Below are 26,740 nucleotides of genomic sequence, written 5' to 3'. Positions count from 1 at the left end.
CCACTACCAAAGTCACCAAGATGATCTATCTGATAAAGGCTTTGGGTTTTAATTCTCCATGAAACTTTGCATTGAGATCAGACACCATAATTAAATTCTAAAACTGAACTCATGCTACGGTATCATCAAGAAGATTCTAAGTTCCAAGTTCAAAAACATACTAGCTTAGAGAATCCAATGGTGAAAAGTGGAAAAACTTCCACATTCAGTGATAGTCACTGGCCAAGCAGACCACATAGGATAAAGCTGTAAGGAATTTCAGTCTTCCTTCTTGATGGAAAAGTAAGTAACCAACTCACGTCTCATGGAAAACAGAATGCTAATCTTAAGAGACATTAATCTACGTCTTTGCAACTCACGTTTCTCCTGGACATACAAGTAGCCTTCCATTGTCCACTGGCTGGGTGGCCGGTAATCTTGATTGGCAGATTTCATCCTCTGCATCAATCGCTCTACCTCTTGTCGAGTACTTTCAAAATTATTCCTCGTCTTTAGTAAATAGAAACAACAATTTCATTCAGTGTTTTCTACCAGTTTTGAGGAACACCCAGTCTAAGGTTTCAAGACTACAAATGGTGCTAAGGATAACTTTGACTCTTTCAGGACCATTCACCATATCCACCACCATCTACACTGAATCCCATGCTCTAATTTTTAATTGCTTTAGTGAAACTTTTCTGAATGACCTTCTGCATGTTTCTCTTTGAATCTGTGTATATGTGTGCTATCCACTTTTGCACTTAACATTATCTAGGGAATAACTTATAGCCTTACAAAAACAAGATATTAATTAAAATAGCATTTTGTATCCCATAATACCTAAGATAAAAAAAAAGCAGATACACAGTAACTTAATTTGTTTTGAGGGTTAAAATAAATTCACATAGTTTTGATATATGAGGCACTTACCAAGAAAAAGCTTCATCATTTTTATTCCAAACACCTCTTTGAAGAAATATCACTTACCTTGTTTTCCCAAAATCCTAACATAGTTATCAGGAGGTCAATGCATAAATTAACACATAAAAATGAATAGGTTTCCAAGTTCTAAGGTCTTCTATTATAGGAAATAATTTACTTACACCATAGCAAGTTTACTTAAGGGAAGAAATAGAAAGTATATGGCTTTTCTCTATGAAAATCAATTTTGCATTCAGGTCACATTATCTCAACAATATGTGCTTGGAAACAAGAATAATAACCAACCTGTGAGGCAGTGATGATTACCACTTTGTTATGGCCCCTAATAAAAGATCTGAATCTCAAAGTAAAGTTAGGAAAGTTTCCTTAATTGCCACTTTTGCTGCTTTTCCCATTAAAACATAAGGATCTGAATTTTTCCCAATATTTTACCTGTCTCTTGTTCTCAAATCCCAGGAATCTTATTGCAATTGCATTTAATATGGAAATAATAAAAATACTTTGGGTTTATAATTTTCCCTTTTAATATTTACTGAGAAAGCCCAAATGCATTCCATATTGAAAAACAATGGAATGAATTGCATGTGAAATTGATTCTCTGAGAAAATCTAGGTTAAATAAAAAGCTAAATGCAAAACACAAGTAGAATAAATGCAATTACTTATTTCTCATGGTACGCTCCAACTCCATATTTCTATTTGCTGAACATCTTTACAATGGCAAAAATCAGGTAAGGAGTGAAAGGCATGCTTTTTATAGAATATTAAGTGAAACCTTCACAAATTATCTTAGCTACAGAGTACCAGTCACGGTTTCAGAAATAACTCTTGATTTACACAAAATCCTTAGCAATTAAGATTTTGTTATTGGCATCATCGACTCAGTGGACATGAGTGTGAGCAAACCCCGGGAGATGGTGAAAGGACAGGGAGGCCTGGTGTGCTGCAGAGTCCAGACGTGACTTAGCAACGGAGCGACATATTTGATAATACAGAATGGACTGGCTAGCTTTTTAAAGTGTAACTGGTATCCAGTACATGTAAATCAGAATTCATATAGCTGCAATCAAATATTAAAAGGATTTACTGGACAACTTTGCAGAATAAACTCTCCCAGAAATAGATAGGATGTTTTTAAATAATTCTTCCTGAAGCTTTAAAGCAGCTTTTATGGATGCTTGAAAGCCACATTTAAATTTATTTTTAGAAAACAGTAAATATCACCTATAAAATAAACAGCTTCAGGGAGGAAAGGGAAAGAGCATGTCCATTGTGAAAATTCCTTTCACAAATATAGAAATACTGCCCTCTCAGGAAATACGACATGCCTAGGGTCACTCAGTAAAATAATGAAAACACTAGATAAAGGCAACAGTTTCCAAGGTTTCTGCACTCAGATATTTTAATTTTCATGAAATTTGCCAGTATATATTTTTCTAACATAAGATTAGCTCTTATTTTAAAAAATCAATAAATTTATTAAGTGGTTTTTCTAAATGAGTGAGGCTTTATTGTACTCAGATAAGTTTTTTAAAGCCTCCAAAGTTCAGCTTGGCTATAACTCAGTTGCCCTGGGATCATCTGATTAACTAAGGAGAGGCGGTGAGAACAGGTATAGTCTTACATTCTGCAAGTTGAACTGCAGCTGTTGTTTATATGGTGCAAATTCCTGGGCGAGTTCATATCCCTCATGGTAGAAAGTAAATAAACCCTGAAGGAACGATAAAAGCTGCAAAAAAAAAAAAAAAAAAGATAAAAAATAAACCATAAAAATGTGTTTTCTTAAAAGGATGATCATCAAATAAAATAAATTAGAGAAATTATGTTTCATTCTAATTCCTCAAGCTAGTAGGTTTTGAATATCCTTAGCAAAGTAGGCACTAGAATTACAGATATGAAACAGAAGCCATGGAAGCTAATTTTTACTTCCTTTTGGGCAGATGTGATTTAACTTTTAGGTCTTGTCATGGACAGTTGTCATGTTAACTACTCTTCAAATGCACTTACAAAATATCCAGGAGAGAATTAATGGGGATAAAGATGAAAATAACACAGTTCAGTTCAGTACAGTCGCTCAGTCATGTCCGACTCATTGTGACCCTACGATCAAGAGTCTTCTCCAACACCACAGTTCAAAAGCATCAATTTTTCAGTGCTCAGCTTTCTTTATAGTCCAACTCTCACATCCATACATGACTACTGGAAAAACCCTAGCTTTCACTAGACAGACCTTTGTTAGCAAAGAAATGTCTCTCCTTTTTAATATGCTGTCTAAGTTGGTCATAACTTTTCTTTGAAGGAGCAGGTGTCATTTAATTTCATGGCTGCAGTCACCATCTGCAGTGATTTTGAAGCCCAAAAAAATAAAGGTTCTTACTGTTTCCATTGTTTCCCCATCTTTTTGCTATTAAGTGATGGGACCAGATGTCATGATCTTTTTCCAAATGTTGAGTTTTAAGCCAACTTTTTCACTCTCCTCTTTCACTTTCATCAAGAGACTCTTTAGCTCTTCTTCACTTTCTGCCATAAGGGTGGTGTCATCTGCATATCTGAGGTGACTGATATTGCTTCTGGCAATCTTGATTCCAGCTTGTGCTTCCTCCAGGCCAGCATTTCTCATGATGTACTCTGCATAGAAGTTAAATAAGCAGGGTGACAATATACTCCTTTCCCAATTTGGAATCAGTCTGTTGTTCCATGTCCAGTTCTAACTATTGCTTCTTCACCTGCATACAGACTTCTCAGGAGGCAGGTCAGGTGGTCTGGTATTCCCATCTCTTTAAAAATTTTCCAGTTTGTTGTGAGTCACACAGTCAAAGGCTTTGGTGTAGTCAATAAGGCAGAAGTAGATGTTTTTCTGGAATTCTGTCACTTTTTCCACGATCCAATGGATGTTGGAATTTGATCTCTGATTCCTCTGCCTTTTCTAAATCCAGCGTGGACATCTGGAAGTTCACAGTTCACATACTGTGGAAGCCTGGCTTGGAGAATTTTTAGCATTACTTTGCTATCGTGTGAGATCAGTGCAATTGTGTGGTAGTTCGAGCATTCTTTGGCATTGCCTTTCTTTGGGATTGGAATGAAAACTGACCTTTTCCAGTCCTGTGGCCACTGCTGAGTTTTCCAAATTTAGTGGCATATTGAGTGCAGCACTTTCACAGCATCAGGAATTAGGATTTGAAATAGCTCAACTGGAATTCCATCACCTCCACTAGCTTTGTTCAAAGTGATGCTTCCTAACACCCACTTGACGGTGCATTCCAGGATGTCTGGCTCTAGGTGAGTGATCACACCATCATGGTTATCTGGGTCGTGAAAATCTTTCTTGTATAGTTCTTTTGTGTATTCTTGCCACTCCTTTTTAATATCTCATGCTTCTGTTAGGCTCAAAGGGTAACAGGCTTCCCTGGTGACTCCAATGGTGAAGAGTCTCCCTGAAATGTAGGAGACCCTGGTTTGATCCTTGGATCAGGAAGATTCCCTGGAGAAGGGAATGGCTACCCACTCCAGGATTCTTGCCTGGAGAATCCTATGGACAGAGGAGTTATGGGGCTATACAGTCCGTGGGGTCAGAAAGAGTCAGACATGACAGAGAGACTAACAGCAACTAACTAACTAACCCTAGAAGAGATTCTAACCAGAAGTCGGAGATCAAAAGCGTGCAGATGTGAGGAATACTAAACCAGTAAGCCAGAAATAAGAAGTGCCCAAAGACAAGGATTAAGGATGGCCAGGTGAAATTCAGGAAACGAGCACAAGGTGGCAGTACTGGCCTATGTAATACACAGAGAATATTTTAGCAAGCGGCAGGAAGAACTCAAAAAAGAAGTTAGAGCTGAGCAAAAACATGGAGCTAGATACAGATCTTTTCAGGTTAAGAGTTAGAATAAAATTTTCTTTGCAAAAGCACAATTTCCATGACCCCAGCTTTCTAATCCCACATTCATATGCACTTATTTATGATGTTTTTTGTCTGTAAAGTAAGAGCAGCTGTCCATGGAGTTATAGGATACGATCATTTATATGAAATATTATAACTGAAAAATAATTTATTTAAATTTTTCATTTAATATCCTGGGATTTTATTCCATATACATGTCTACCAATTCAATCTCTTCCACAACTTCTTTCTACAATAAAGTTAGAGCTAAAGTTTTTCTAATTCAAACAGCATAGCATGTCTGTAAACTATTATTTTATATGAGGAAAGAAACACAATTTGAAGCCATCTTCATATGTGAATAACATCCTGTCATTTCCTCTGTCTGGGGAAGAAGGAGGATTCAGTCAAGCATCAATTGGTATGTGTGTTATGATTTCCAACAGTTAAATACTTGTTCTGCAATGACCTAATGCTTCTCTTCCTAAACAAGTTAACTTCTTACAAAATCATACACATTTTGGAAAGCATATACTTTCAAATTGGTGTTAAGTTGTTACATTTTAAGGAATTTCCTTTACTTGTTCAACAGTTCCTGATATGTGTCAAAATATATTGTCTGTAATTTTAGAATTATTTTATGCTGTCAATTTTATATCAACAAATAATTATTAGGGAAACTAAACATTTAGTAGATTACCCTTTATTAAAAGGATGTTACATACATTTGTTAAATTATTCAATAATATAAGATATATAAGATATATAGTCTGCACATATTATGACCCTATTTAAAAGAACTGTATCTTAAAATAGGATTAAAAACCCTTTAATTAACCATGGCATAGATATGTAAACTTAGAGATTTTCAGAGACAAAATAAGAAAATACCTTTGAAGTATATACTTAGGCAACAGTAGCCTTCTAAATACTTGCATAGTAGTTATGAATTTGTTGCAAGTAATATTGTTTCATTTCTTAATGTCTATACTGTCTTACTAGGAACTGGATATCATAAAAGAAAGATACTATTGTAATATTATGCAAAGTATAGAGAATTCAACTTACAAAGGAGATACTTTAAGAACATCTGCAATGAATATTCCTATAAAGCACCCAATTCCCTGAGATCCATTTTCTACTGGCAACTTCTAGTAAAATTCAGATTTGCTTAGCAGTAAACAACTATGTTTTAATCTCACAGTGCATGCTGAGCACCCACTAGGGAAAGGACAATTCTTTAGGAGGTAGAGAAAAATTATATACAAAGACTTATCTACCTTTTACTTTTGTTCCACATCTACTCTGGAAGTAGCATTTGAGAAAGTTTAATAAAGACAGCATGTATGACATAATTGCCTCTAGGTGGTGGCAAAGTTAAATGTTTAGTTAATTTTATTCTGAACAAATTCCATGATGCTAAATCACGGGAACTTAACAGGACAGCCTGACAGTCTTTAGGAACTGCATTTCCCCTTGTCACTTTCTTTCCATGTGCCTGGGTGGGTGCAGTGGCAGGGGAAAGACTATTGCCTCAGCTTACCTTAAAGTAAATCTGACTTTTAAAATGATAATATTAACATTATTATACAATAAGCCAGTAGGTAGACTAGGTTTTAATATTAAGAAAGGCACTTTTACCATCAGGAAAAACTCATCTAACACTTTATCATTCCCAAGGGTTTTAGGATCAATTTACCTCGACACCGGAACAAACTGACCAAATGTAAAAACTGATACTGCAGTTATAGATGAATAATCATTTAGCAAAACCCATAGCAAGTCAACAAAGGAATAGCTTAATCACAATTTCTCAGCTGATTAATCACCAGGTCACAGCTCAGTTGGTAAAGAATCCACCTGCAATGCAGGAGACCCCAGTTCGATTCCTGGGTTGGGAAGATGCGCTGGAGAAGGGATAGGCTACCTGCTCCACTATTCTTGGGCTTCCCTTGTGGCTCAGCTGGTAAAGAATCCACCTGCAATGTGGGAGACCTGGGTTCGATCCCTGGGTAGGGAAGATCCCCTGGAGAAGGGAAAGGCTACCCACTCCAGTATTGTGGCCTGGAGAATTCCATAGACTCTATAGTCCATGGGGTCGCAAAGAGTTGGACATGACTGAGCGACTTTCACTTCAAGTCTTAAAGGCCCACAGTTACCAGTAAAACTCGGAATAACAGAGAAAAGTGAGAAAAGGGGTTAGGACTAGCAAGGGGGTGAGGGGCACACTTCTGAAGCAATCCAGAGTGATTCCTGTAGTTTCCGATGATGGATGACCAAACTGGGCAAAACTGGAATAATGAACACAGTGTGACACTGGAACAAGGACAGACATACACATCAACAGAAGAGAACTGAGAGTCTAGAAATAAACCCAGATATCTACAAACAACTTATTTTCAACAAGGGTGCCGAGATCATACAATGTGTGCTAAGTTACTTCAGTCGTGTCTGACTCTGTGTGACCCCATAGACAGCAGTCAACCAGGCTCCCCGTCCTGGGATTCTCTAGGCAAGAACACTGGAGTGGGTTGCCATTTCCTTCTCCAATGCATGAAAGTGAAAAGTGAAAGTGAAGTCACTCAGTCATGTCAGACTCTTAGCTACTCCGTGGACTGGAGCCTATCAGGCTCCTCTGTCCATGGGATTTTCCAGGCAAGAGTACTGGAGTGGGTTGCCATTGCCTTCTCCAATACAATGTGTAAAGAATAGTCTTTACAACAAAGAACTCTTAGACCACTGAAGAGCCACATGGAAAAGAATGGAGTTGGACACCTAACTCAGAGCACAGACAAAAACTAATTAAAATTGGGTGAACTGAAGAGCATCGGTATTACATCCCAATAATGTTTTTTAAAAATACAAACACTTCTCATAAACAGAGCATCATAATGTACTAAAGGAGATCAAAGCCTTATACAGACATCTACATCTGGCCACTGAAATCTCCAAGAAGACTGGAAAACTAGAGCACAGGCAAGGCATAAATTTTCATCCTGTACTTGTGTCTGGCCTATGAGATAATCCTGCAGTCTCTGCTCTTCTTTACTTGGAGGAGGACAGAGAGAAAAATCACAAGGGATAGCTTCTGAATGAACACAGAGTGCTTTAAGTCTAATGTACAGATTGAATGGGAATGAAAAAGTATCACTATCTAATGCAATGAATGAGAAAATGAAAGAAAAGAGAGTCATGGATGGAAAGTGGTCAGTCAGTGTGGCATAGGGGGACAACCTGTCAAAGAGGGTAATAATCAGAGAAGCTATGTTGTTGCAAAGTCGCTAAGTCCTATCTGACTCTGCAACCTAAGAACAGTAGCACACCAGGCTTCCCTGTCCTTCACCATCTGCTGGAGTTTTCACAAATTCATGTCCACTGAGTCAGTGATGCCATATAACCATCTCATCCTCTGCGGCCCCCTTCTCTTGCCCTCAATCTTTCCCAGCCCGCGGTCTTTTCCAATGAGTCAGCTCTTCACCTCAGGTGGCCAAAGTATTGGAGCTTCAGCTTCAGTCCTTTCAATACATATTCAGAGTTGATTTCCTTTAGGAATGACTGGTTTGATCTCTCTGCTGTCCAAGGGACTCTCAGGAGTCTTCTCCAATGCCATAATTCAATAGCATCAATTCTTTGGTGCTCAGCCTTCTTTATGGTCCAAATCTCACTTCCGTTCATGACTACTGGAAAAACCATAGCTTTGACTATAAGGACCTTAGTCAGCAAAGTGACATCTCTGCTTTTTAATATGCTGTCTAGGTTTGTCATAGCCTTTCTTCCAAGGAGCAAGTGTTTTTTAATTTCATGACTGCAGTCAACTGCCCATAGTGATTTTGAAGTCCAAAAAAATAAAAAAAGAAAGAAAGAAAGTCAAGTTGCTCAGTCATGTCCAACTCTCTGAGACCCCATGGACTGTAGCCCGCCAAGTTCCTCAGTCCATGGGATTTTCCAGGCATGAATACTGGAGTGGGTTGCCATTTCCTTCTCCAGGGGATCTTCCTGATCCAGGGATCGAACCCGGGTCTTCTGCATTGTAGGCAGACACTTAACATCTGAGCTACTAGGAAAGCCATTTAAAAAAAATAAAAAAACAAAATCTGTCACTGTTTTCACGTTTTCCCCATCTATTTGTCATGAAGTGTCATGGGACTGGATGCCATGATCTACATTTTTTTAATGTTGAGTTTTAATCCAGCTTTTTCACTCTCTTCTTTCACCTTCATCAATAGGCCATTTAGTTTCTCTTCACTTTATGCCATTGGAGTGTTAGCAACTGCACATCTGAAGTTGTTGATACTTTCCCAGCAGTCTTGATTCCAGCTTGTGCTTCATCTAGCCCAGCATTTCTCATGATGCACTCTGCATAGAAGTTAAATAGGCAGGGTAGCAATATACAGCCTTGACATACTCCTTTCCCAACTTGGAACTGTTGCTTCTTGACCTACATACAGATTTCTCAGGAGGCAGGTCAGGTGGTCTGGTATTCCCATCTCTTGAAAAATTTTCCACAGTTTATTGTGATCCACACAGTCAAAGGTTTTAGCATAGTCAATGAAGCAAAAGTAGGTGTTTCTCTGGAATTCTCTTGCTTTTTCTATGATCCAGTGGATGTAGGCAATTTGATCTCTGGTTCCTCTGCCTCTTCTAAATCCAGCTTCAACATCTAGAAGTTCTTGGTTCACCTACTGCTGAAGCCTGGCTTGGAGAATTTTGAGCATTTTTTGCTAGCGTGTGAGATGAGTGCAATTGTGCAGTAGTTTGAACATTCTTTAGCGCTGCCTTTCTTTGGGATTGGAATGAAAACTGACCTTTTCCAGTCCTGTGGCCACTGCTGAGTTTTCCAAATTTCCTGGCATATTGAGTGTAGCAATTTCACAGCATTGTCTTTTCGGATTTGAAATAGCTCAGCTGGAATTCCGTCACCTCCACTAGCTTTGCTTGTAGTAATGCTTCCTAAGGCCCACTTGACTTCACACTCCATGACGTCTGGCTCTAGGTGAGTGATCATACCATTGTGGTTATCTGGTCATTACATCCTTTTATGTATAGTTCTTCTGACACTTATATTCTTGCCATCTCTTCTTAATCTGCTTCTGTTAGATCCTCGCCTTTTCTGTCCTTTCTTGTGCTCATCTTTGCACAAAATGTTCCCTTGGTATCTCCGATTTTCTTGACGAGATCTCTAGTCTTTCCCACTCTAACACTGTTTCAGTGTGCAGGGTCCTCACTGTGGAGGCCTCTCCTGTTGCAGGGCACCAGCTCTAGACTCACGGGCTCAGGAGTTCTGGTGCACGGGCTTAGTTGCCCCATGGCCCATGGAATCTCCCAGAGCAGAGGCTGAACCCATGTCCCCGACACTGGCAGGTGTGTTCTTGACCACTGGACCACCAGGGAAGTCAATGAAAAAATTATGGAAAAATGAATGAATGAATGAATGAACAGATATGAACACAGATTCAATTTATTTAAAAAGCCAAAACTTTCTGAAGTCATGGCTATATACTGCCTCAGCAGTGAAGACTCACTGGAGTTTCTAAAGATGGATTTCCAATATTTCAAGGGGATGGAATTCAGATGAAACAGACAGAACTTAAACTTCTTTGGTAAAGAAATAAGGCAATAAAGACTAGTCAGCTTATCTTTTCAACTAAATGGGAATGAAGAAGGTAACGTGGCCATCCATGTGATAAAATCCAGCAGAAGCTATGTTTAGACCAGGCCTTTACATGATGGATTTCTAAAATGAAGTATAAGAGATGAGTCAGTTAAATAGATAGAATGCATTTTTCTGACTTCTCCAAAATTCTTCACGGTCTAACAGTTACTGCAAACGTCAAACTTTCAGTAACAGTACCTAGAACTAAATCCAAAGGCCAATAAGCTTTTATTTAAATGTATGCAACCTGAGGAGAACTTTATTGTTTCATTTTTATAGAATGACTGCACTTAGATTTTTCAGCAGAATAGAAATCTAACTTTTAGTCCTACAATGTCTTTTTTTTTTAAATGATACTGTCTTGTTTTCTCACTTTAATCTACTCTAAATTTTCTATACTAAGGTTAACCAATTATATTAAAAATGAACACAAACTCTTTTGCTTTCAGGACCTGAAGGTCTACATACTATCTGATAGACCTTTTTAACTTAGCAAGTAGTTGTTCAGTTTCAAAATTATTCACATCTATTAGAAAACCTAAAAAGCATTTTATAAGCATACTTCATGATATAATAAGCTTATAGAGCTAAAGCATGTTAACTAAATTACCTTGGATTTTCTTCAGAAAATGATTTAAAATTAAATTTAGCAGTCTAAGGGATGTGTATTAAAAGCAGCATGCTTTAGTTTATATTAAATTTCTTATTTTCACTTTTTCACATGATGTTTAAATATAATACAAAAAGTCTGAAGTCTAAAAAAATAAAGTGAAAATGTTCTTATAGAATTTAGATGCATATTTTAAAGCACGTTAAAATTTAAAATGTGGTTTTGAAAAAGCTTTATCTTTTGAAGCACACTGACAAATGACTCATCAATACTGTTTTCATATCTAGTGATAACAGTTCATGTGCAAGCTCATACTAGCTTACTGACGCTTATGACAAACCAGGTACTTTCTGCATTACCTGCATCAGATGAGACAATTCTGGGAACTACACACAAAGTTTATCCCCGACTGACAGATAAAAACGTGAGGATCACAGAATTGGAAAAGCATTCCAAATTCACAGAGCTGTAAGATTGAAGCCAAATTTCAACTTATGGTCACTCAGCCATTATACTTTGTCTCTACATGAAAAGTGGCCAGTTACCTGTGGCCTCAGTAGACAACTTAAAACAGAATAATGAAAGAAGGATGGAAGAACAAGTGAATGAATGAACAGATATGTGCATGGACTCAATCATCTTTACCAAAGTGAAGATAAATCTCTTATTTTCTTCTTCTAATTTTTAAGGAATTAAAATAGCTTTACAGTCCAGTTTTCTAGGGTCATCCATTTTATTTGGTCAGAGCAAGCAATAAGAACTAATTTTTGTAATGAAATAGTCCTTAAGGCTGTTGGTGGAATGAAATAGTTAACTTTGGACTTGGGATCTGGCTTCCTGGTTCTCTCTCTCTTTAGGTTTGCGACCTCAGGCAACTAATAGTCTTTCTGTGACTTAAGTTCCTCATCTTGAAGGATAAGAACTACCAATAATAAAGCCGTGGTGGGGTTCACACGGGAGGAGGCAGAAAACAGGACACAGAGTAGATGCTCACAGAACACTAGTCCCAACTAAGTACACTTGCAGGATACAATCAAAACATAAACCAACTGCAGCTGAATGAATAAGGGAGTTAAGTTATAAAAAGATTGCTTTGGTTTTCTGAGTCACAGACTTCATGTTCCACAACAGACTTTCAAGACACTGCATTCAACTCTCTTTTGTAGGCTGTTCATGTTCAGCTACTTCTCAAGGTTTTTCTCCTAATCCCTCAAAATTCTCATAAAATCTGCGCAACTCTGAGAATTAGGAGGATCTTACAATCACGAATCAGGAAATCATATTTCTCCCTCTCTGATCGCTTTTCCCCCATTACAGACCTGAACTGACATATCTTGTTGGCAAATCTGAAAGGATACAGTCTAGCACTGCTAGACAGAAATATAACACAAACCACAAATGTAAACTAATGTGAAAATTTTGATTTTCTAGTAGTCACAAGAAACTTGCTAAGCAAGTGAAATTTAATATTTTATATGGTGTATTCAAAAGATTATCATTTCATAACATGTAATCAATATAAAAGAGGATTTAATGATATTTCTTTAAAAAAGAAAGGATTTCTTTTTTGTACTAGGCCTTTGCAATCTAGTATGTGTTTCAGGTTTGGAGCATATCTTAATCTACACTAGTCTCATTTCATGGGTTTGACAGTCATACATAAGTAGTTGCTACCACACTGAGTAGTGTGAGTCTAGAGATTATGAATTAGCTACCATCACATTCCAAATAAAACATGATAAGCAGGGGGAAAAGGTCATTAAAATCATGTAGCTAATGGAGAACTGAGTTTAAAAAGCTGGCTTTCTGTCTACTTCAAAAACAGTAATTTATATAAAATATATAAATGCCCCTCTTTTTCCATATTTTAGACTCAGATTCTCCTAAGAATAATGAAGTTGTAGGAACATCTTTTCCTGGTACCACCTGAGCATTCTGTAGACATTTTTATCATAAGTACAAGTTGACCCTTACACAATGTGGGAATTAAGGATGCCTATATGCTCATGTGCGTGTGTGTGCATAACACACACACACATCCTTTGGAACTCTGCATATTACTTTATAGACCAGTCGTGGCATCTGATGCTCTGCATCTGCAGACCCAACCAACCCGCAGACTGTGTAGTACTGAGGTATTTATTGAAAAACATCCGCATATAAGTGAGATCCACATGGTTCAAAGTCGTATTGTTCAAAGGTCAACTATAGGAGGATCTTGACATTAACTGAAATCAAGGAAAATTAGTCTCAAATGATCATCATAAAGCAAGAATATTATTTAATGGGCATCAACAGGACTATTTATATTTTCTGCTTGCTATCACAGAATCTGTTTAAGTCACATCCCTAAAATATTTTGCTTTACTCTAATGCTTATTTGTTAAACAAATCTCAGCTAAACTAGCATAGATTGCTTCATTTCTTCAATATAAAGCTTTATACAACAGGAATTGGATTTCTGCAGGAAATAACCTTCAAAGATATTAAAGTATCCTCATGTGTTTTTATCTTTATAGCTCCTGGGGGCTTTGTTTTTGAAATCTTAATTAATTTGTAAATGTAGAATGGAGCATGCCCATGTTCTAGTACTCCCATTTCTATTCTTCTCAGTACGGGGGTGGAAATTAAGTAAAATCCCATGGATGAGACTTTGTGGCTGGAAATGGAAGGAGACTAAACTGACAGTACTATTTGGTTTGGCCAGACATTCTAACAAGAAAAATCCAGCAGCCAGGAAAATGTTTTGGAAGAAGGACAAATTTAACATCGACCTTGACTGTGGTGTCACCAGAAAGGCATGCATTTCAGAAGACTTATCAGACCATCCCAGTATGGGATACCACAGAGGGAAGGAAGAAAACACATCTCAGTAGAAGGACAGTTTCCACTTCTCTACCTGTACTGTCATACGAATTCACAAATTCTTAGCATTCCTTCTGTGACCTGTGAGCAAACGATTTTACAACCTTTTCCTATATACCTGATGTCATCTTACAGAATGGTCTGGTTCACTGTTCCCAGACAGGATGGGCTATAAAAGAGTCTTGGATGGGGAAACAGGCTACACGCATGCCTCTTCAGAGGAGAGAGTTACTGCAGCTGTGAAAGGATCATTCCAGGTGCGAGGAAGACCCCGCACGGCAGAGGAGCACAGTGTCTGCAGGGAATGGGAACGCCTGCGGAAGGAGGGGGAAGGGAAAGCATCGGAACTAATGGGGACACTCTAACAAAGAGCTGAAATTCAGAAATCCCAAGAGGCAGGCCGGGGGGAACCGTGCCAACAAGGAGACAGGCTTCAAAAACCATGATATGACTGAGGCAGGACCTACTCCACCAGAAGAGGAGGAGGAATTTTAAGAATCAGTCATCTTCCTTGATGAGGGCTTGTCAGGCTGACCATATGTCCATGAACCCCAGATGAGTTTCAGAAAGCCCCGAAGAAGTTTATCAGACCCCAAAGCAACTGCTAAATAAGAGGCTATCAATTCAAACTAGGGGGTTTGAGGACTTACTGTTTGGCAAACAGGACCTGCAGTCAAGGCTGTCATCACAGTGAAAGCGCTCAGTCATGCCCGATTCTTTGTGATCCCATGGACTATACAGTCCACGGAATTCTCCAGGCCAGAATACTGCAGTGGGTAGCCTGTCCGTTCTCCAGGGGATCTTCCCAACCCAGGGATTGAACCCAGGTCTCCCACATTGCAGGCAGATTCTTTACCAACTGAGCTATATAAAGTTAAATTCTTGAGCCTGTGGTGTGGTCTCCAGTCCCTTAAACCCTTCGAGGTGAAGGGTTGGTCTTGGAAACGTGCGAAGAGGCCAGCAGAAAGGCAGCTGGCTCTAGCTGAAGGGACAGGAGTGAAGCAGGGATACAGAGTCTTAGCAGGGGCTAAGACTCTTCCTGGACTCTGCTCTGTCCCAGCTTCCCATCACCTTTAGGTAATCACTGATGGGTTTCATCAGGAAATAAAATTTCCAAATATATTTAGAAATGTATCTTCCCTCCTCCCTATCATCCACTAAATTAGGAATAGGGTATTTTATTGCTCATAATAAGTAGTTTTTTTTTTAATAAACTGATATACGAAGAAAAGAGGGGTTAAATTATATATTTGATTTCCTATATATTTTATGATCAATACTCTATCATTTTGACTATAGAACTTACCCTTATTCATCACAGATGATACCTCATGAAAATGCCTTTTCAGGCAATATTGTAATATATTAAGGTATTACTAGGGAAAAAATGCCAAGAAAACGAAGTAAGTTTATAAAGACCAGCCACCTGTTCTTTTCTGCAATGCAGTTTACATTAGGGAATCCATTACTTTTTACACCGACTTAGGAAAATAAATGACTTCACTGGAAAGTCAGGCAGGTCTCCGCCTTGTAAGGAAGCAGAGTGGAACAAAGGAAGAAATACAGCCTTACCTTCTCTCCCTTCAACTAAAGATTTGGTAAATGGGTCACTTTAGCGGTGAGGTGTTTTCCCTTAGGTATATGTAATATACATGCTTTAATGTTAAATTTTAGGCTTTTTAAATAAACAGGCTATTTCAGAGCAGTGTTAGATTTACAGAAAAACTGAACAGAAATTAGAGTTCACACACACCCCCTTGGCCCTTACCCACACCCCCTTGGCCCTTACCCACACAGGTTCCCATTATTAACACCTTGCATCAGTGTGGTACATCAGTTACAAAATGATAACCCAAGATTGATACATTATTATGAAAGTTTACGGTTTACATTACAGTTCACTCTTGGTATTGGACCTGCTGTGGGTTTTGACAAACGTATAATGAATAACATGTATGCACCATTACAGTGTCCTATAGCTTAGGACATTTCATTGCCCTAAAGTGCTCCATGCTCCACCTACATACCCTTTTATTTTTAAAAACCATAATTGTCAACAGAAAAAAACTGCAAATTTTGCTTAGAAGATGTATTATAGCTACTATTTTATACAGAAAATAGATCTTACCGGTTCGACAAATTCAAACTTCTTTTTTTCCTGAACCTCTTGAATTTTAAAGACATATTCTAGTGATGCCTCATAGAAGTTCTGATGTTCTCGGTCAATCTGTGTATCTGCCTAAAAAGCACAAAAAGGCAAATCATGACATAGGGAGTGATTATTGAAGGTTTATGTTAGAGAAGAAATCAAATATTATTCTATTCTGAAAACTTTTTCAAAAATTAAGTCCTACAAAAAGTTTGAATATAGCAATTGTATCTTGGGAATACAAAGACTATGAAAACACAGTCCTTGTCCAAGAGAGCTTATAGTGTATGGAATGGGACGAAAACATACACACACAAACAGAGCAAACATCCAACACTCATGTAAATTAAAAATTATTATAAAAGGGTAAGTAAATCCATATGAAAATCTAAGCAATCACAAAAGAGAGTCTAAATTCTGGGGAAAGAAAATGGTGGTGTTCTGAGTTGAATCTTTAGATGAAGAACTGGCCATGAGTAGTCAAAGATAAAAAAAAGGGGCCACTCCCATGAAAACGTAAAGAGGGATGAAGAAGTCTGACAGAGTCTGCCTTCAGAGTAAGTGGAGGGAAGGAGGCAGAGGCAAGGCTGGAATAACACTACAAAAGACCCTGAAAACTGCATGTGTGGTTTAGTCACTCAGTCGTGTCCAACTCTTGCAACCCCGTGGACTGTAGCCCACCAGGCTCCTCTGTCCATGGGATTTTCCAGGCAAGAGTACTGGAGTGGGTTGCCATCTCCTTCTCCAGGGGATCTTCCCTACCCAGGGATTGAACCCAGGTCTCCCACATTGTAGACACACTTTTTACATCTGAGCCACCAGGGAAGTCCCTGGAGATTCTAGTAGATACCATTTCACGTGCGTTGTTATGATTCGTTGCTGAGGGAATTAGGTCCTGTGTGAATTAAATCCTCTGGGAGAGGATTCTTAGAAGCTTGTGCCTGGTTTCCCTTAGATGTCAACAACTAAATTTACTACACAAATCTTCTGTGAAAGGTCATTTAGAATGCACGGTACTAAAAGAATACAATAGCTTAATTCTCTCTTTTTTTTCAGTGCCAGATTTAGAAAGGCATTCTTTTACCTCAGATGAATTCCCATAGTCCTTGAGCTCACAGCATGTATCAGTTGCTATATACTCATTAACAACTGTGGTCAAGTATTCTGTACTGGAGAAATAAGATAACGATGTAATTCATAGTCCAAACTTTTAAAACTGAAAGGGAATAGCAATTACTCCAGAACAACAGATTGCTTAAGTAGCTGCTGATTATCTGGCAAAGTCATCCCAGTAAGAAACCAAGTTAGGTACATGAGAAAACCACACAGTTCAGCAGACCGCAGATACCTAAATTCCTCCTCACACACTCTAAGCTGTCTCAATTCAAAACAGAGGAAAAAGGGATAGTGAAAAAAACTATCACTCAGGTGAGAGCTGTTGATTTATTCCCAGAGGAAAAAGGATTTAAGCTGGATGCTGAGGAATGGAGAGGTTCAGAGAAGGTGGAGATAAAAGAAGAGTTTTAGTGAGGGACTAAAGTTAAGAGAGGTTATGCTCTGGTAGATGGTGCAAAGGGGTTTGTCTGAAACTGTCAGAGGTGAGAGCTGAGCCAGCTCAGAGAGAATGAGTACACACCTCATTCTCTGCATCTGGTAAACCAGGCAAGGACTGGAGGAAGGTGTGGTCAGGATCAGAGCTGGACTTCAGGAAGGTCAGAAGATTAGCGTGAGCACAGTGTAGAATGTACTGATTCAACGGAGAAGCTGGGTGCACCTGAACAGAAGGGGACCTCTTACTTGATACGGGTAAAGGTGTTTGGTATATCCTAGTAAGACAAGCTTGAGGACGCGGGTGTGAGAGGCAAAGGGGGAAAAGTCGAAGATAATTTTGACACAAGAAATAACACCCAGCATTAACAGAATTAAAGACGTGAGAAGCAGGGTCAAATTGGAGAAAATGGGTGAGATTTCACACATGTCACTATGGGGTCGTAGTAACCCGTCAGTGGATAGTGCAGAGGTGGTCAGGATGGGAAGCACGGTGGGAAACACTCTCTGAGATGTCACAGACAATATGAAAGGAGCAGACTCTGGGGATGCAGAGAAGGACAAAAACCTGAGGGGTTACCTTCACTCAGGAGGTGGGCGAGGAGGTCCTGCTGAAAGCATCTTTACTTATAGATACTAATAGAAACCCAAATTCTTGGCTCCTAAAAGGAACCCCTATACTCTTCTAACTATAAAATTGACACATACTTATTACTATATTCATTGTTCATTATTATAACAGGGAAATGTAAAGATAATAAATTAGCTGCAGCCTCACTATAAATAGTTTGATGTACAACATGCACACAAAAAATTACTTTAAAAGACATGAATAATAGTATATATTCTGGTTTAAACCCTGTCATTCCACACTTAGGCTAACAAATATTCCCAAACGTCTTTAAATGCTTTTTCAAATAAAAGTTTCACAGTCATATCAATTCTGTTTTTGGCCAAGCTCTATTTGTGTATTTATCCCAATCATTCTTTTGTGCTATTTTGGATGTTTCTAAAATTTTTATTGTGAATAACTCTTGGATCAACATATTCACACAATTTATATTTATACTCATTTCTAATTATTTCTTCCAATCAAATTCCTATCAACAGAAATCATTTCAACTCTCTTGCTCATATAAGGTTGATTGAAATATGGTCTAATATACCTCAAAAGTTTTTGAATGATTTCATATTCCCACCAGAAAAGCTGTGTCTGCTCAGTTTCCCATACCTTCACTAACAATGGATATTATCTTTTAATAAATTAACATGCTGCTACTATTATTAAATTATACTTTCAAAATGTATGATATAGAAACTTATAATATTTATTATGGTTTATATTTTTTCTTTGATGAAATGCCCTTTCATATTCTTATTCCATTTTTTTTTTTCACTAAAACCTTATCTTTTCCACACTGATTTCCAAAAACATCTTATATGTAGGAGATGGTTGTCCTGTGTCATATAAGTCCCCTAATGCTTCATCTTTTAATTTGATTTAAGGTCTTTTGAAAGAAACAGATTACTTTTATGCATTTTGGTCTTTCTACATTTCCTTCATGATCTCTTCCTCTTGGTTTATGCTTAGAAAGAAATTATCTATTCACATTTCAAATATTACTTCTTTTGGTCTACTGTAAAGTCCATAATTTTGACAAGTCTGTTTCCAATTCTGTGTACTCCAATGGTGCATCTAATAGATGGCCTTGGAGCTTTACCAACACAAGCTAACCGCTAATTCAGTCCTGATAATGGGTAGTCACTCGGGTTTCCATGAGCAAAATGAGCAAAGACTCAGCTGTGTCCTTGAGAAGGCTCAAAAGGGTCTTTCTGAGAACAACTTCATAGGCTTGGTGCCGACAGAAGGACCAGAGCTGCTCTGCAAGGGAACAAATGAATCTAATGCCATGTTACTGAATTAAACATGTGTGTAGCAGCATCTCCCTGTAACAGGTTTGACTCCTGGAAGGACCGAGGAAAAAGTAGAAAACAACCTACATTTTTCCTTTTTTATACTATATGCTCAGAGGAGTTGCTTTACACAGTATTTGTGTTGTATTTGTATTTGGATTGTATTCTATCATGGTCTGTGCCTCCTGGAAAAAAAAGTGTGTGTGTGTGTTTATGTGTATGTGTTTGTGTGGTGGGGCAAATGGAGGATGCTACTAACCATGTTACAGGTTTTTCTCCTAGCATCCAACTAAATATCAAACCAGAATGAATATTCTATTCCGTCATATCCCAATGGATTAGGAGCCACTAACAAGTATTAAATATTGAGCTACACTGTCAGGGAAAATTAAAGCATAATCTCTAGAGGACTTTAAAATTATGACAGAGTTAGGAAGTCAAACCAAGCAATCCTAAAGGAAATCAGTCCTGAATACTCACTGAAGGACTGATGCTGAGGCTGAAGCTCCAATATTTTGGCCACCTGGTGATGAGGGCCGACTCACTAGAAAAGTTTCTGATGCTGGGGAAGATTGAGAGGAAAAGGAGAAGGGAGTGGCAGAGGATGAGATGTTTAGACAGCACCGCTGACTCAATGGACATGAATCTGAGCGAACTCTGGGAGATGGTGAAGGACAGGGGAGACTGGTGTGCTGCAGTCCACAGGGGTGCAAAGAGTCAGCCAGCTAAGGGCAGCCTCTCATAGTCACCAAGAATCTGGTAACTCTTCAGAGACTCTATGAATTACCCTTGATTTGGAGGCAGTCAAGTTTTAAAATGTGCCTGGGCCTTGTCTTTGGTACATGATGGTGACAACCGGGGGAGCCTTTTCTACAGATGACTTCGTCTACATATTGCATTCTCTCTCAGGTTTATTCTAAGGCAATGTTTAAAAGTTTAAATAGACATGCATTTAAGAAGTTTAGAATATGTGAACACAATATTAAAGAACAACACAGTACACTATAAGATTAAAAATGTTCATGAAAATTAAAAATATAATTTCTCTTAATAATCTTAATAGATTTTTCTCCACTTTATGTTAGCCCCAAAATCTTTCCATAGGCACCCAACTGTCTATTAAATTATCCTATTTTAATAGCAGGTATTAATAATAAGTTATTCATTACAGTGAAATACAAATCTTTCCAACGTTCAACATTTTAAGTGAGGAAATTCAATTCCCTCTAGGGGAACATAAAAATACAGTAAAAAGGAATCAGAAGTAACTCTTCCATGCCTTTTGACTGCAGTTCCACTGCACTTGAACTCATTAAGCATGCCTCGTGGCTGAACACGAAGGTCAGAGAAGTAAGAATAGGAGTAAGTAGGGCAGAGCACCAAGCTGAACTTGAACAACAGTTCAGGAAGGAAGGTGACTTTGCTAGGGAATCCGAATGAGACATTTGAAAGAGTTCAGCGATGCAATCCCTAGAAATACAGAGACGAGACGGAGAAGAGACTGAAGGAGGCTCAGGACCCTGCACCATTCCCTGGGGCGGGCTGGGGGGAGTGACAGCTGCAGGGGACCCAGCTCAACGACTCCCAGTTCAGCTTTGAGACTCATCACTGTATGCTGGGGGGAGTGTAGATGGTGAAAGACCACAGAGCCATTTAGAAAAACGAACAAAACATATGCTATCACTAGAGTGAAACTGCATCACTCCTCAGTAAAAGAATTTTCTAGCTGGCTAACTATAGTTAAAATACTACCAGTGAGAAGAGCAAATTTTCAGGAAAAAAGGAAGAAATGCATTCCTTGTATGAGAACACTGTGTACATTAGTAAAATATTTCTGTTGACTTGTTTAAATTGACAAAAAATAATGAAGATATCAAAATATGTAACTGTATCTCTTTTCTCCCTTAATGCTGATGTAGCAATTGAAGAACAGATATTTTTAACTTAATATAAATGTTACACCATGAATTTGGTAGGTCTTGCTATTTAGAATGGCTTCGTAGGTGGCTCAGTGATAAAGGATCTCCCTGCCAAGCAGGAGACGCAGGTTCAATCCCTGGGTTGGGAAGACCCCCCAGAGAAGGAAATGACAACCCACAGCAAGATTCTTGCCTGGGAAATCCATGGACAGAGGAGCCTGGCGGGCTACAGTCCATGGGGTCACACAGGAGTAGGGCATTAAAATATGCCCAACAGGAAGAAAAAGAAATAGCCTTGTTTCACTCTTTTTCATTATTGAAGGAAATACTAATCTTTCTCTTGGGACTGTTAATTTTAAATGTCACAAAGCATGTAAAATGCTCAGCACCCTGCCTGTCTGTCTATAGTAAATACTCAATTAGCTTAAATTTTTTTATTTTTTTTTTCATTTATTTTTATTAGTTGGAGGCTAACTACTTTACAATTAGCTTAAATATTCTTATTATCATTATTTTATTAAACAGGAGCAGATTCTGAGATAATGTCTACTTTTGGAAATCTGGACTTCACATGACAATGCTAATGCTCTTTTCACATTTCAACTGGAAAAACTTACCTCTTGCAAATGAGATTCCTTTTTCTTTGCAGACAAATTTAAATGTTTGTCAAGAATGGAATAGTATTTTTCACTCTCTTTGTCAAATTTCTTCTTTCCATCCTAGGAGATCACAAAAACAACAAAACATTCACATCAGAGAATCAAGATAACCTTGATTTCCATCATTCCCATCAAGCATCCAATAAAATTATTTAATAAAGATTCAGTGAGCCTCAACTATGTGGAAAACTTGATGAAGTGGGAAGAAGGATATGAGGCAAAATCATCTGAGTATGTACTCTGCTCTCAAAGAAGTTCATAGAACTACAGTCTGGAGGGGGCAGGCTGCTTATAGTAGCATCCCGTTGAGCACACTATAACTGATTCTCAAAAAATTCTGACCTAGAAGTCTGGGACATAGCCAAGGGAAAAATGTCTCTTTTAGGCTTTTTTGGTGAGTCAGATGAGTTAACATACAAACAGTTTATAGAGACCACTCACAAACTCTTTGCAAGGAATCATAATACTTCCCAAGTCACAAAAAAAGATGCCTGATATTTCAAACAAGTCATTGTCTTTTTTTTTTTTTAAGTAGAAGAAATTTTTATGGGCTTTCCAGGTGGCTCAGTGGTGAAGAATCCACCTGCCAATGCAGGAAACACAGACTTGACAATCCCTGGGTTGGGAAGATCCCCCGGAGTAGGAGACGGCAACCCACTCTAATATTCTTGCCTGGGGAATTGCAGGGACAGAGGAGCCTGGTGGGCTGCAGTCCATGGGTTTGCAAAAGAGGCGGACACAACTTAGTAACTAAACAACAACAAGAGAAGGGGAAATAGGGAGAGGCTATTATAAACAAAAAGTCCACTGGAGGAAATTGGGAGTTTGAAGCATAGTGGCTTTTCACTGGCTTAGTTAAGACAGTTTCACACTGGCTGAGCGTTCAAACAGCACATTCTTGATAAAAAGGAAAATACATCTTCACCAACTGGTGGTGTGAAATAATTAGATCAGTTCAAAGTCAAATCAAAAGGATTAGAATCATCTGCATCATACACTCGACATAACTTAATAGCTGACCTTTGCAATGCTAAAATGACATTGTTTTATGGGTTCAATTGTAACCAGGCTAGCCTTTTGTTGGAAGAGAATACTTTACCTTTCCCCTAAGGCTTACTTCTATAGAAATGCAAACAGAATACAGTTCTAAAGAGAACAGGGCATGCCTAGACATATGATCTTCTCCAACTATAAATATGCTATCCACCAGGTATGATTTTTCCATTTATGAGTCCATATGAAATAAACACTACATGACCACACTCATAAATTTCCCTGGCCAAAGAAGTACTACTCCTTCCTTTTATCTCAATGTTTCTTGATGTGCAATGTCTGGACCACATTAATCAGAGTTAAGTATTTTAAAGGCTACTCAAAACATAGATTCCTATTTCCCTTATACAGAGATTCAGACAGCTCTTTTTAAAAAGCTCTGTGATTATTATGGATAAAGCTTTTCATTTATTTGAATCAGTAAATATTTGGAGGAGATTAATTAAAAATAACAGGGAATGGATGGATGAGGAGAGGAGAGGAGACTCTGGGGGGAAGTGGGGAAGAGAGGAGAAGACAAGTAGGCCTCTGGTCTGTCTGTCTCACAACTCAGGTTGTCAGCTCCAGACTAACAGATGAAGGTATTCTATTCTGATCCAGTAGCACTCAAAACTTTTATCCACTCAATTATATTTCCAGAAACCCATCATGATCTAGTTGCATGGATGGAACTTTAGAAACTTAACTGGTAAAGTTGCATTGAATGAAAAAAACAAGTAGGGTTCTGCTGCAAATGTTCTAGACCTTTGAAGAAGTGCAGGGATGTGTGTGCACTGCTGTGTTATACCTGGAAATAAGGCAGGGAGTCACATCTTCAGAGGATTTTTATCATTTAAGGAGAAAATGTCTACTAGGCGAGACACCATTGGAAAACACCAAGTGGCATCCCCACCCAGAAAAGGCCCCTGGGGGACTTGGACAGCAAAGTGTGGAGGAGACGCCGGAAGGAGGCAGACAGGACCAGGCTCAGCACGGGAGGCCTCGTCCCTCCACTGTGAAACAGACCGGAGTGAGCATTCCATTGTCCGCTCCTGAACCTTGCATCTTGTGCCCACAGCTGAGCTGCTCAAGCAATCTTCTCAAAAGCCTCTCTCGTTAGCCATTCAGAGCGCCTGTTCTTGGCACTCTACAGACTATATATATAAATGCTTATTTCTTCTAACACAGCTTCAAGTTAGAGCTACTCTGAGCATCCAGCTTAAACAGACCTCATTCACAAGTCCGCTTCATCAGTTTCCTCTGCTTGTAACTGTTCATCTAATTTTATATATGGGTCTCTTATGGTGTTCAAGCCCTACACTGCAGCAGGGAAATGCATATCCTAAATTTACATCCTGTATATATATAAATATATAATTAATATAATAATATATTAATATTGATATATATTAATATAAATATTTATATTTAAATAAACAAATTATATATATATCCTACGCTTCTTAAAATTAAAATTTTGAGAGAGTGCTCAATAAATATTTAATGAACGTGCAAAATTATTCCTCTTGTAACAGTGGGCATTACAGTCCCTCACAAACATTCCATTTGATCAAAAAACCGATATCCATGATCCAGGGGGCAATTCTGCACAAACGGCCTCAATTCAGTCCCTGTGATACATGAGCACTGTAGGGGGTGGGGGGCGACCAGCTGCCTTAGAGACGAAGACAGGAAGCTTACACACGTTCATCTTACAATAGGGGGCTTAAAAGTTCTCAGTGTGTGCAGAAGAGACTAGATGGGGGAGAAGGGAGCACAGCTGTGGTAACTACACTTGCATCTTTGTTTTTCAGTGTTTGCTGGCATTATCGGAAATGTTAACTCAGTGCCAGCATACCAGCATTCCTGGCAATACAAAAATCATTCCCAGAAGAACTTCCTGGACTCCTAATCAAACCCTGGCACTTCATACCGCCAGGCCAACAAAAGAGATCTACTCAAAGGTTCCAGTGATGCAGAGAACACAGACACACTCAGTTCCAGTATAAAATTAAAGAGCTGAACCGAAAGAGGAGGGCACATGAAGGACAACTATAATCTAGGGAACCATACTCTTGAAAACAGAGAGCACTTCTTGTGACTCACATTTCCTCCCAAAAGCCATGATTTACTCTCATGTAAGTCAGGTCCTATTTGGTTTTAGTAACTTAATACCACACAGCTATCGATTGTCTATTGTGTTACTTGTGGGTATCAAGCTAAGAATCTTCTCCAAAACCAGTGCTGCAGAAGGAAGGGAAAATAATGCACAAATCTTTATGCTAAATGCCGGATGTGATTACTGACTTCTCATCATCATAACATGATTCAAATAAATGGAGATTATGTTATAATGGTATGACGTTTTCTACAGATCCACAAGAAGTGCATCTGAACCACGTAATCATGTGCAATGAAGTCATATATATGCGTGATATGTTTATATGTGTATATTATAAAATCTTTTAAAAATGCCATCAAAAATGGCAAGTTAATCCCCAAACCCAATTATGATGGCAAATGTGTAAGATAAGTTCAAGGTCTGTAATCAATGTGTGTTCCAAGCTATCCTGCATTTACTCTGAGCACATGATCACATTATTATTTAGCATCTAAGATTAGCAACTGAGGTTGTGCTGCACTTTCATCATATCCCCTGAGCTAAGGAATGGCAAGAAAACTCCCAGTCTTAAAGTTGTGATATATAACAAACAAACAGGCAAAAAATAAGTTGAATACTCATATAGGTCTATCACTAGTTATATGCAAATGTTAAATACAAGGTCAAATCAACACCTTCTATTGACCACAAGAGGATACCAAAGGTGAACAGACTCTACCACAACACCTAGAAAGTCACAAACAGAAATATTTCAAACTTTATCCAATTGTTTTTTCTCTATAACAGACAACTGCAAAGCTTTGTTTAAACAACTATTTTAGCAACCTTAATCTTAACAATATCATGATCAATTGTTTTTAAGTAGAGGCAGTGAAAAAATATTTTCTCATTTTCTTTTAATGGAGCACACATTTAGAATTCATACATCCAATTTTTAAGACAATTTCAAGGTTATAATTGCCACACAGGATATTGCACAATTTTCCATGCAACTATTATGTTACCATGTTAGTACAGCCATTAGCTAAATAAGCACTAAACATATATTTTTAAAATCCTTTTAAGTGAGTGCACAGTAGCAGAAATAGTCATGTAAAGAGTAATAATAAATACCAATAGATAAATTTCTATTTCACAAATGCATAATTCTTATATACTGGCACTGTGCTAGGCATTGAGAGGACAAGATATAACCCTGACTAACAATCTTGGCTAGACTTCCTCCTTCTCTGATAGTGGGATTTCCTCACTGCTCAGAAGAGTGACCTAGGGTGACATCATTTCTAAGTATCAGAATGAACAGCTGCTTGGATATTCCTTAGACCCAAGAGATTCCTGGTATCCAGAAACTCAGGTTGTTGAGACCCTTAATACAGCTTTCACAGCCATGTTCCAACTGCGGTGACTGTACCCAACCATTCCCCACCATGTCCCTCCTCCTCAATCTGCTGAAATATAGACATTTCAAA

General features: G+C 38.3%; 1 protein-coding gene and 1 long non-coding RNA gene across 4 annotated transcripts in view; one reads left to right on the top strand and one right to left on the bottom strand.

The window, feature by feature from the left end:
* Positions 1-26,740, bottom strand: part of ARHGAP42 (Rho GTPase activating protein 42) — a 315,416-nt gene that overhangs the window by 63,904 nt on the left and 224,772 nt on the right. For all 3 annotated transcript variants that reach the window (XM_020868796.2, XM_070473665.1, XM_070473664.1), the window contains 4 exons: positions 22,076-22,177; positions 16,057-16,167; positions 2,545-2,649; positions 360-489 (listed from right to left, as the gene is read on the bottom strand). In XM_020868796.2, the coding sequence (XP_020724455.1) occupies positions 360-489; positions 2,545-2,649; positions 16,057-16,167; positions 22,076-22,177 (448 nt within the window). The remainder of the gene's footprint in view (positions 1-359; positions 490-2,544; positions 2,650-16,056; positions 16,168-22,075; positions 22,178-26,740) is intronic.
* LOC110121580 (uncharacterized) lies at positions 144-25,429 on the top strand. The gene is made up of 3 exons (XR_002309006.2): positions 144-282; positions 22,182-22,348; positions 24,964-25,429. It is a non-coding gene; the product is annotated as an uncharacterized lncRNA (long non-coding RNA).

The sequence above is a fragment of the Odocoileus virginianus genome, chromosome 10 (genome assembly GCF_023699985.2).
Source record: "Odocoileus virginianus isolate 20LAN1187 ecotype Illinois chromosome 10, Ovbor_1.2, whole genome shotgun sequence".
In the NCBI taxonomy this organism is placed as follows: Eukaryota; Metazoa; Chordata; class Mammalia; order Artiodactyla; family Cervidae; genus Odocoileus; species Odocoileus virginianus.
This window is presented reverse-complemented; position numbering and strand designations above follow the sequence as displayed.